Source organism: Podarcis tiliguerta (assembly GCF_965153285.1).
Source record: "Podarcis tiliguerta genome assembly, chromosome: 3".
Lineage (NCBI taxonomy): Eukaryota > Metazoa > Chordata > Lepidosauria > Squamata > Lacertidae > Podarcis > Podarcis tiliguerta.
Window position 1 is genome coordinate 119,062,485 of NC_139536.1, and position 12,200 is coordinate 119,074,684.

The 12,200-nt window shown below is 43.8% G+C and overlaps 1 protein-coding gene across 4 annotated transcripts in view; it reads left to right on the top strand.

Annotated features, from left to right (window-relative positions):
- Positions 1–12,200, top strand: part of COL4A1 (collagen type IV alpha 1 chain) — a 177,760-nt gene that overhangs the window by 24,426 nt on the left and 141,134 nt on the right. For 2 of the 4 annotated variants that reach the window (XM_083435551.1, XM_083435550.1), the window contains exons 2-8: positions 5,029–5,079; positions 7,210–7,299; positions 7,397–7,441; positions 8,805–8,849; positions 8,958–9,020; positions 9,112–9,165; positions 9,360–9,386. In XM_083435551.1, the coding sequence (XP_083291677.1) occupies positions 5,029–5,079; positions 7,210–7,299; positions 7,397–7,441; positions 8,805–8,849; positions 8,958–9,020; positions 9,112–9,165; positions 9,360–9,386 (375 nt within the window). Of the gene's footprint in view, positions 1–3,333; positions 3,857–5,028; positions 5,080–6,392; positions 6,555–6,783; positions 7,300–7,396; positions 7,442–8,804; positions 8,850–8,957; positions 9,021–9,111; positions 9,166–9,359; positions 9,387–12,200 lie in introns of those variants that run through there. The other 2 variants (XM_083435553.1, XM_083435552.1) reach the window with 2 other exon arrangements.

The window sequence follows — 12,200 nt, forward strand, 5'->3', positions numbered from 1 at the left end:
CTGGCGGGAGTTGGTCACAGTCAGGCTGTCAGGAGCCCAGGCTGCCATCTTGATAACACAGCACACAAATCGTAATTAGGTTGAAGATTTATTGCAATACAAACAATTAGCCTTGAACGTCTGTGCTTTATGAGTCAGTTGACCCTTCTGGTGAGTGTTTCCGGGTTCGGCAGAATATTCTGAACTTATAACTTTTTATAAATATCATTTGAAATTAAAATGGCTGTATAATTTTTTTGTTTCACAGTCCTTATAAAATCAACAGACAATGCAGATGTTGCATCCATGTAAATAAATAAACATAGTCAAATGACAATGTTATGCAGACAGAAAGAACCCTAAAGATCTGTCCAGAAAAATATATGCCATGCTAAACTTGTTGGTGTTTAAGCTGCCTCAAGGCTCTTGCTTTTTCTGCAAATTACTAACATGGCTGAATGCTCCAACTACCGCACAATTGCACTCATTTCACACGCTAGCAAGGTTATGCTTAAAATTCTTCAAGGAAGGCTCAAGCAGTATGTGGACCGAGAACTCCCAGAAGTGCAAGCTGGATTTAGAAGAGGCAGAGGAACCAGAGACCAAATTGCAAACATGCGCTGGATTATGGAGAAAGCTAGAGAGTTTCAGAAAGACATCTACTTCTGCTTCATTGACTATGCAAAAGCCTTTGACTGTGTCAACCACAGCAAACTATGGCAAGAAATGGGAGTGCCTGATCACCTCATCTGTCTCCTGAGAAATCTCTATGTGGTACAAGAAGCTACAGTTAGAACTGGATATGGAACAACTGATTGGTTCAAAATTGGGAAAGGAGTACGATAAGGCTGTATTTTGTCTCCCTGCTTATTTAACTTATATGCAGAATTCATCATGCGAAAGGCTGGGCTGGATGAATCCCTAGCCGGAATTAAGATTGCTGGAAGAAATATCAACAACCTCAGATATGCAGATGACACAACCTTGATGGCAGAAAGTGAGGAAGAATTAAAAAACATTTTATTGAGGGTGAAAGAGGAGAGCGCAAAATATGGTCTGAAGCTCAACATCAAAAAAACGAAGATCATGGCCACTGGTCCCATCACCTCCTGGCAAATAGAAGGGGAGGAAATGGAGGCAGTGAGAGATTTTACTTTCTTGGGCTCCATGATCACTGCAGATGGTGACAGCAGCCACGAAATTAAGAGACGCCTGCTTCTTGGGAGGAAAGCAATGACAAACCTAGACAGCATTTTAAAAAGTAGAGACATCACCTTGCCAACAAAGGTCCGTATAGTAAAAGCTATGGTTTTCCCAGTAGTGATGTATGGAAGTGAGAGCTGGACCATAAAGAAGGCTGATCGCCGAAGAATTGACGCTTTTGAATTATGGTGCTGGAGGAGACTCTTGAGAGTCCCATGGACTGCAAAAAGATCAAACACATCCATTCTTAAGGAAATCAGCCCTGAGTGCTCACTGGAAGGACAGATCGTGAAGCTGAGGCTCCAATACTTTGGCCACCTCATGAGAAGAGAAGACTCACTGGAAAAGACCCTGATGTTGGGAAAGATGGAGGGCACAAGGAGAAGGGGACGACAGAGGACGAGATGGTTAGACAGTGTTCTCGAAGCTACCAGCATGAGTTTGACCAAACTGCGGGAGGCAGTGGAAGACAGGAGTGCCTGGCGTGCTCTGGTTCATGGGGTCACGAAGAGTCGGACACGACTGAACGGCTAAACAACAACAACAACATGGCTACTTCTCTGGGCACCATCATTATGAATGCCATCTACTTGTGTACTACACAAGTGTACCTTCCAAAGCTTTCTCACTAGAATGCTCTGGGTGCAGTGACAGAAGCAGCCTCTCGGGCACCTTGGGCGGTGCTCCCAGGGGTGGGGCAAACAGCTCATGGGGCAGGCAGAGGCGGAGCTAGCGGCAGCGACATGCAGCCCAGGGGGGTGCCGCCCACGGTGGGGAGCATCCCGGGGGGGCGCCGCCCGCAGCAATGTCACTCCCTCAGGGATGACACCCGAGGCGGACCACCCCCACTTTGCTCTGCCTCTGTCTGGGTGTCCCTTATCTTGTGTTAATCTGCTGTTCTACCCAAATAGTATGTTTTTAGGCAAATGTGTGGCAAAACAGGATGCTATGTTCTACTGTCCAGCATAATTGGGGAAGGGCAATTGTCCCTCTCAAATGAGCCATTGATGGTTCTCTGCAAGGCTTGGGTCTTTGCCACCTATTTATTTATAAGAAAAATTGAAAACTCAGAATTTAAAGCGAAGGAGTGGAATGTGAAAAACATGATAAAAATTGACAGCCTACCTCAAAGAACTCCAGAGAGGTACAGGATGCTTGTTCTATCCTGACCACCAATACACGATTCCCAACTGAGTATACAACATGTGCTCTGAAATAAGCATGTGTGCCTTCATCATAAGGTATCGTCCAGGAATGGGGAAGCTGTGGACTCCAACTCCTATCAGGCCCAGCCATTATGGCCTGTGTTCAGAGATTATGTGAATGGTATATCCAAACTACAGGAAGGCCATGTGCTCTCCTCCTCTGTTTTAGTCTACACAGCATTGCATGCACTTCTACTGTAGAAGTGCTAGTGTGTGCAACTGGCAGGTGTCAATTGGCCCACGGAGTGATGAAAAAGGACAGACATTAGTTTTTCTTGAATTCCCCAGGTTAACAACTAATTCAGCCACCAAGACCATCAGAGGTTTGCAAAGCGGATTGGGGCTGCTGGTGAAGCCCCTTTTACTTTTGGATGCCACCTCAAGTGTCTCTAAGTCAGGAGTAGACTCCAGAATTTGGAGACTGCAACTCCCACCAGCCTCAATCCAGTAGCAACAGACGATGGGGGTTGAAGTCCAAAAGATGAAAAGGGCACCAGGCTGGCTATCGCTGCTCCAAGCATATGCAGAGTTCTTTTCATTCAATTTTTCAAAGGCATTAGGATAAATTTACCAAAATATGTAAAGCATATTTTTGGGGAAGACAATGTCTCTGAGTGCACCACAGAAAGGAAAAATCCCATGTTGTGCCCTGAGCCTGATATTTGTTATTTGGAGATAATGAGGTTTGGATTCCACCACGGGCTGTCTGGCTTGTCTGCATGGTGATGGGTAGGAATCCCAAAATCCTGTAACACCTATTGCATGGTAAAAATAAAAATCCAAGTGTGCAGACATATGAAACAAAGCTTCTGCCCCCCACAGGAGCAGCAAGGAGCAGCTTGGCTGGTGTATTTTCTGGCATCTCAATTTCTGGCTTTTCATTAAAAGTTAAGATTCAAAACAGATATGGCATGGGAGATCTGTGAAGAAATTACATGATTTATTTACTTAAGAAAATATTAAAACCTGTAGCCCTGTTGGAGGTACTCATCCTTTGGGTGGGATATGAGTGACCCTCTCTTAAAAGCAACAACAGCAGCTTCCCAGTTTCCTTTGGGGAAGGAAAACTTCTATCAGAGAATTGCATATAAGGATTACCTTCTCCAGTAATGCTGCCTAAAAGCAATTTGTTCTGGGTGGCCCTTATCCTCCAAGAGCTTTAAAGTTTTTTAAAAAAATATGTTGAGGAATCTGTTCAGAGATCTTGGACATATTGTGTTTGGGCCTATAAAATAGCAACTGAAAGATCCACTGTTCTGCCAGAGGGTTGGCTGAGCTTGTCAAAGGGGTGACAGCAATTTCCTTCGTTTTGAGATACCTCCTCACCATTATCAGTAGCTACAGATTGACTCTGCTGATACATTCTCTGTTTGCTTGACCTTTCTTTGCTGATGTAGGGAACTGCAGTGGAAGATGTAAACATATAACACAATTGCTGAGGTAGAACACCCAAGAACTAAATTGTTGAGGTAGAACACTGAGCATGAAAAAATGCTTTATACCTTATGTCAGGGTGGTCCAGCACACATCCCGAGGGCCACATGTGGCCCTTGATCCCTTTTTGCAGCCCTCTGCAACGTTTGACCCTCCCATCCACAGCCCTTGCACTGCCCTCCCAGAGGCGGGTCAGGAGGCGCTGACCTATGTGAAGGAGCTGTAAGTTCTCTGATGGGTCCTCAAGTCCTCCTGTCTCCTTCCAAATTCTAGTTAGCCCTTTCCCAGGTTTGGGAAGAAGGTGGGAGACTCTAGGACCCAGCTGGAGCCTCACACCTTCTTCCCCTAGCCTGGCACCTTAAGCTTTGGGAAGGCAGCATGAGGCCTGGAGCATGTGGAAATGTTGGCCTTGCTCCAACAAGGTTGGTACTTTTGTGACCCACTTGGTATGAAAAGTTGGACCTCCCTGCCTTATGGTTTTTGAGGGGATATTCCCTGTGACCTTTTGTAAGCATCGTTGGAGGCACTGATGGGCACACTGATGCAGGGCCATCTTTAGCAGATGCTGCACTGGGGTGTAAATATCCACCCAGCACTCCCAAATTACCACGGATAGTGTTGGGGTGGCCGTAGCTGCACACTGCCAGCCATCGGGGGGGGGGGGGCGCAACTCTTCCCCATGCCACTGCGGGAGAGCGATCCCCGCAGAGGCTTGGGAGTGAAGTTGTGCCCCTCCTAAGCCTCCTTGGGAGGAGAGCGCAGCTTCCCTCTCAAGCCTTCTCGGGGGGGGGGGGGAGAGAGCGATCCCCACAGAGGCTTGAGAGGGAAGCTGCACGCCTTATAGTTAGCGAGGCGCAGCTGGCGGGCGTTAAGGGAAAGGGGAGGCCACTGGCAAAGCTGCGCAGCTCCCCCACTTGCAGGGGCGCCCCTGAGAGGCCAGCGCCCTGGCGCGATGCACCACTAAGCCCGATGGGAAAGACGGCTCTGCACTGATGCCCTCAGGCATTGCGTTGGCAAACCGGGTCCTAATACCAGTTCCATAGTTCTACAGATATTTCTAATGGAGTAAACTACTTCATGTTTTATACTTTGCGTTACCAATTTTATTCTTATTACATGTAATTATTTCCTCTAGACAGCTCTTTACCATATGTTGCAGCTTATTTTGAATTCTAGAATTAATTATTTTTCTCTTTTTAACCCACAGGCTTGTTCTGGCTGTGGAAAATGTGACTGTAGTGGAGTAAAAGGGCAAAAGGTAAGTACCCAGAGTACTTAATTTTTTTTTCTTGTTAAGGGCAAGGACCAGGTCCAAAGTAGATGATCCCCTTGTTGCTTCTTCCACCTTGTGGGAAATTGTCAGCGAGGCAATGGAGGAATTTGTTGGACCTTACATTCTTGGCAGAGTTTGAATTCCAACAGATATAGGGGAAGTTGAAGTTCCATTTTTGAATGTTTAGTAATATGCTGTAGGAAAGCTTCCGTCTAACTCCTCAGTCTGGCTTGGAGCAGACACCCACAGTAAGGCCACTGTTGTTTCCCTCTCCTGCAATATTTACTCATACATTCTCAATCTGCCTTCCATGCTCCAGGTCATGGATGTCTTCACAAGTATACACATCCTTTACCTATAATGCTATCTGCCCCCCCCCCCCCACCCCACCTTTGGTCTTGTCCTTTTAAAGAGTTTCTACACCCCATCATGAGTCTTATGCCACCAGGTTTCATTAATGCCTACTAGGTCATATTTCCCATCCTGTATTAAGAGCTTCAATTTGTCTTGCTTGTTTCCCACACTGTTGCATCAATTGCAGTGCACTATGTTTGAAGCCGGAAGTTTTTAAAATTGTAGTGTTATTGCTTATTTTATTTCTTTTATTGTACTACAATCTGCATTCCATAATATTCAAATTTTAATACAGGCAATCTTCATTTTGCATGGAGATTCCATTCTGAACCCCCATACACATCGACGGAGCACATGTAAGCCCATTCTGCCCCATTCTGCCTTTTTTGTGACATTTTGGGGCTACTTCTGAGTTCAGCATTGTGTGCAATTGCACATTATTTGGCCTCACCTAAATTGGGAGTTGTCAATACCGTAAAATACAATATGAAATTTTAAAAAATAAAAATGCAGTTAAAAACCAATATTTAATGCAGACATGTCATGGACCACACCAGAATTGTGGGTAGCAGACATCCCTAAGTAGATGCTTCCATTCTGGAAGTGGAGGGAGGCAATTTCTGCATTCCCCTTACAGAACCCTGCACATCTGAACAATCTGCTTTGAAGGATTGAGGGGACAACAACAACAACAACAGTGTGGGAAAGAATCATAGAATTGTAAGAGTTGGAATGGACCCACAGGGCCATCTTTGGATGTGGTGCTGAGTTGTAAAGGGAAAGTGGAGCTTGTCTCCCTGCCCCCTTCTGTTTGTGGAAGAGAAGAAAGATCCCGGGATCCAATCCCCTGTAGTTTTTAGAAAATAGAATTGGTTCTAAGTTGCTAGCCACTGTTTCATATTCAGTTAATTCTCTGCAATGATTACTTTGCACATCTGATATTAAAGACATTATCTCCCCGCACCCACCCAAGGGCTCAGTTCTAATAGTGGTTTGTGTGTCAATGATGCAGCATCATCAAATCAAACAACTTTCTGTTTTAGGAATCCATTTCTAGCTGCATGGAGAGATCCCAAGTGTATGGGATGCAGTGATAATAGTATACCGTATTTTTCGCTCTATAAGACGCACCTAGTTTCTGGAGGAGGAAAACAAGAAAAAAAATATTATGAATCTCAGAAGCCAGAACAGCAAGAGGGAACAGAACAGCAATCCCTCTTGCTGTTCTGGCTTCTGGGATAGCTGCACAGCCTGCATTCGCTCCATAAGACGCACACACATTTCCCCTTACTTTTTAGGAGGGAAAAAGTGAGTCTTAAAGAGCAAAAAATACAGTAATTTTCAGCAGCATAAAACTTTTTACATATGCACATAGCAGCCACTGGGTGGCTAGGACTTTAATCCTCAGAATGTTAACCCTTTCTTCCTCTCAATGAAAACTGCTTCCCATCTGCTATTTGCATAATAGCCAGGGTGGTAGAGTGGACTTGGGCCTAGGAGACTAGCATTCAAATCCCCACTCAGCCATGAAGCTCCCTGGGTAACCTTGGGCCAGTCACTGCTTGTCAGCCTAACCTACCTCACAGGGTTGTTGTGGAGATTGTTGTTGTGGAGAACGAAGAGGGGCAGAACCATGTACACCACTTTGGAGAAAAGGTGGAATATGAATGCAAATAAATGAATAAGAGGAAACGCCAACTCCTGCCAATATTTTTGTTAGGTTTCATTTTGCTAAATAGGATATATTCTTGCTTTTCGCAGGGTGAAAGAGGTTTGCAAGGTTTACAAGGTTTGGTTGGATTTCCTGGAATACAAGGACCTGAAGGTCCTCCCGGCCCCCCAGGAATGAAGGTAAGATTCATTCTGTAGCTAAAAAATTAACCTGAATAGTTTTTCTTCAGACCATGCTGAAGTGAAAAACGCCTTCTTTCCCCATCTTTTAAAATAGGGTGATATTGGAGAACCGGGACTACCAGGAACAAAAGGAACAAGAGTGAGTATGCTTGAAATTGTTTTGACCTGTTTTAAATACAGTCATACCTCGGGTTACAGATGCTTCGGGTTGCGCAATTTCGGGTTGCACACCACACCAAACCTGGAAGTACCAAAACAGGTTACTTCCGCGTTTCGACGCATGCGCAGAAGTGCCGAATTGCGACCCGCACGTGCACAGATGCGGCGCTGCGGGTTGCAAACGTGCTTCCTGCACGGATCACGTTTGCAACCTGAGCACGCACTGTAGTGGTTTGTCAGTATTAAACATTTTATTTTCAGCATGTACATGACACTTCTAAGTATAGAAAAGGGCAGATCTTGCCTCAAGTAACTCAAGTCTAAAATTTGACCAGTCTATTTTCATACTGCCTAGTCCACTCAGAGCCGTCAATGAGGCTTTGATCTGAGAATGACAGTGAAACAGCCACCCACATTTACATTTTTCCAAATTATTCACTCCAGGATGATATCCAGCTGTTCCTCCTGCTATGTGATATTTTCCTAGTTTTCAAATCCAGACACCTGAAGTTCATTCATTTTTCCTTCCACACAAAAAGTCTAAAAGAGGTTCTCCTATTGTTTATCAATGTCAACAATAGTCTTCCTCCAGTCCAACATGACAACTTTGCTTCCAATATTGAGAAACAATAAATCCTTCATCTTTATTCACACAGGAGTCTCTTCACTGTAGTCATATATTAAAACAGCAATTCATAGTTACTTACTCGTTGTATATTCACACTGAGTTCCATATATTCCAGTCCCATTTCCAAATTGTTCTTCCACAAGCAAAAGGGCTACTTTCATTCAGTGAAGAAATTGATCCACTGAGGCTCCTACCAATGGAAGGTGATTTTTTTGTTGATTCCCTGCTGCCACAAACTTCTGCACTTTTCTAGAGGCATCTCCAATCCCCTAGAACACATTTTAAGGCTGCAGTAGAAAGGAGGATCAATGAAAGCCACCCCTCCCCACTTCCACAAATAAGAATATCCTGTGAGCAGAATTCCGTTCATAGAAACTTAGGATCCAGCCAGCCTCTTATCTGTCATATACATATATCACAGCATTTTGTATCCTAACAAAGCCCACATGTGAGTAATATTGGTGATACTCCCATGAAGAACAGTTGTGCTGTGACAATCTGTGCCTACCCATAACCCAGCTGCTCAAAATATTTTTCTTCTTCTTTATGTTCTAACCAGTTAATCAATTTGACATATTTTTTGAGAATCTTTAAGAGAAATGTCTACTGAATTTTCTTTTTGTTATAACTATTCACCTGACATAGCCCCAAGTCTACACAGAGTACATTTTCTTAAAGTGATTAATTACCTTTATTATAATTTTATTAATTCCAGGGTGCACCAGGTCCAGCTGGCTACCCAGGAAATCCTGGCCTTCCTGTATGTATGATACTTAATTTGCAACTATCAATATTTCAGCAGTGATGTACACCAAAAATTAATCTAGCAGTTTTTGTGTATCTTCCCTCTCCTCTTTCCTAATCTCAGGGCATCCCTGGAGGAGACGGCCCCCCAGGGCCTTCTGGTATCCCAGGATGCAATGGAACAAAGGTGAAACAGCTGAAACAAACATTTTCTTGAAATATTGTTCAAACAAGTTTTATTCAGATAAGAAGTGATGTCACTTTCTCTGTCCCATTAGGGTGAAAGAGGTCCTCTTGGTCCCCAAGGTTTACCTGGATTACCTGGAAATCTAGTAAGCATTTAAAAAATAAATAAATAAAACAAAAAGTACAAGGGTAAGCATTATAAAAGAAAAAACAGGTAAGAAAATGTATAGCTTGAGAATTCAGTCTTTTAATCTGATTTCAAATATACGCATTAAAAACAATGCTTAAAATATCTTCTTGATTTCTTAATTTCTCATAAAATATAATATTTCTTTTCTAGGGGCCTCCAGGACCTCCAGGAATAAAGGTATACCTGACAATTAAAAACATTATTTGTTTTGTTTACAATAACAAAATATGCAAATAACTTCAGTACAGAAAAAATCCAACAGGTGAAAGAAGCTGTGCTCAGCATTAGGAAGCTGCAGCAGTCAGGTCATCTGCTTAAGCTGTAACTTTTATTTTGCTGCTATTAACTTACAGCACCTTTGGAGGTCTACAGCAAGCGGGGAGCTGATTTGTGTGCAAAACAATGCAAAAAGAATATTAGTGATAGGCAGGAAACTGGTGTGGGGTTTCAGTTCAGATTGGAAGCATGTTTTAGGTTGGGGCCTAGCCTAGTTTTCATTCAAAATTAAATAGCCCATTAAGCATTTTGTTTTATTTTTAAAGACAAATGTGAATATTGCAATGTGTGTTTTGGCCCAAAGAAGCATGAAAAAAGCCGCAGATCAACCCATTTGGAAAAATATTCACAATCTGGACTTTCTAGTGCAATAGATCATGTTTTTTTCTGACTTCTTTATCCCAGTAGCCCTTGGTGCAACTGGAAATTTGTTTTGCACTTGTCACAGTTTAATATAATGAAGACTTCATAACACCCCCTGCTTCTTGCAACAGACTTTCTCTCCTCTCTTTGGCTGCAGCACCTGGATTTGCTTAATGCCCAGCCTGAAGACGAGTTTTAGAGAATTCAAACACTTGATAAATAGATTGTGTCAACTTAGTTGTTCCTAGTAAAGCTGTACTGTGACAGTAAAATCAGTAATTCTAATTTAGGAGATAGCTAATGACCACAAAGACAATTGTTATATATTGTGGATCACTCCACTCAATAAAGAAGAATTAGTCATGGTGGTGACTTTGCATTTTTTAAAAAAGAAGCTGAGAGCCACTGCATGCAGCAGCCTGAGTATACAAGTGTTTGCTTCTCTGAAGCAAGTCTAAAAGTTTAAAAGGATCTCTTTGTTTAGAGATACATGTCCCTCTTTCATTCTGATGTCTCACACCAGTGAAACCTCAGTGTCTGTCCAGGATAGCCAACGTGGTGCCCTCTAGGCTTAAGCTCCCATCAGCCATGTTCATTAGCAACACTGTCTGGGGCAGATGGGAACGAGTCCAACAACATATCTATGACACTATGATGGGACATGAACAGCTGCATAAAGTGCTCCATGGCTCTGAAGGAGGAATTAAGCAGAGAGCTTTATGAGCATAAGCATGAAGTTGTATAAGTAAGATCCAAGACACCATGGCTGTCAACTTTTCCATTTTTTGCGAGGAATCCTACTCAGGATAAGGGAATTTCCCTTAAAAAACGGTAAACATTGACAGCTATGCAAGACACACACAAGTTTTCTGAAGTAAAGCATGTGATGTTGGCATCTGTCTGTCTCAAGAGACAATGGAGTGCGCCTATGGGGGTGAAGTCAAACTGCTGTATAGTGGTACCTCGGGTTACATACGCTTCAGGTTACATACGCTTCAGGTTACAGACTCCGCTAACCCAGAAATAGTGCTTCAGGTTAAGAACTTTGCTTCAGGATGAGAACAGAAATCGTGCTCCGGCAGTGCGGGGGCAGCGGGAGGCCCCATTAGCTAAAGTGGTGCTTCAGGTTAAGAACAGTTTCAGGTTAAGTACAGACCTCCGGAACGAATTAAGTACTTAACCCGAGGTACCAGTGGTACCAGTGGTTAGCGGAGTCTGTAACCTGAACCATATGTAACCTGAAGCATATATAACCCGAGGTACCACTGTATTAGTAGTCCCAAAGTGACCTCCCTGGGGAAGAAGCCTGGAGAGGGTGTCTGGAGGTCCTGGGCTGCCCAGACAACAAGAACCCCTCCTTGGCCTCACTGAGGTAATCCAATAGAAACCAGAGCAATACATTTGGCACCAGCTTGGTTGCCAGAAGGAGGCATACAAGGTGCCATCCGCGGGCATAGCCAAGGGAGGGCAGCTGCCCCCCCTAGAACCAATAGAAATACTTAACTGACCAATCACGTTTGTTCTCTCCCCCCCCCCCCACAAAAATCCTGGCTAAGCCCATGGCACCATCCAACTGCCTTAGGGACTCCACTCCAGATTTGTGTAGGGTTTACTAATCCAAAGATATCTTGCAAGGCAGCAGAGGTTTAGGGCCAGAGTCTGTCTTCTCCTAGATGGGCTCCCTTCCCAGGTGGATGAGCCCCATCTGCCCCTCACTTCCCTCTACAGCACATGCAGAAACCACCTTTTTGTCCATTGGACCCACTATTGGTCTCTCCTTCTCAATCCACTGGAGCCTGTATTCGCATGCAGGGGAAGTCCCTAATTCAGTGGCGTAGCGTGGGTTGTCAGCACCCTGGGCAAGGCAAGTAATTTGCGCCCCCTAACTGAGAGAGAGTGAGTGAGCCAGGTAGGGGCAGAGAGCTGCGAGTGCGAGCTTTTCTTTTTTGAAAGGAATTAAATAGATAGTGGTGATATAACAATTTTATACAAGTACAAATAATGAGTTAAAATGACTGTATGCTTTAGATTCCTATATAGTCCTTTTTGTGAGTCATGGAAAGAGACAGATATTCCCGGTTTTAACGACATCATGTGAGATCTTGGATGGCCCTTCCCAGAACCCAGTAAGCAAGGCAGACAGCTAGAGCATGTAAGCTCCTCACCTTGCATGCATTCAAGTTGTGTTATGTCAGTTGATGGGCTGCCAAGCACACAAGGTGTGAGTCAACTGCACAGTCCTGTATTATTTGATACAAAATTGAAGAGACATGACCTGTCATTTATTTACTAGCAGGTAAAGGAGGTGACCAGCACTTACAGTATCCATGCAGAGCTATAGAATCTCTTTTT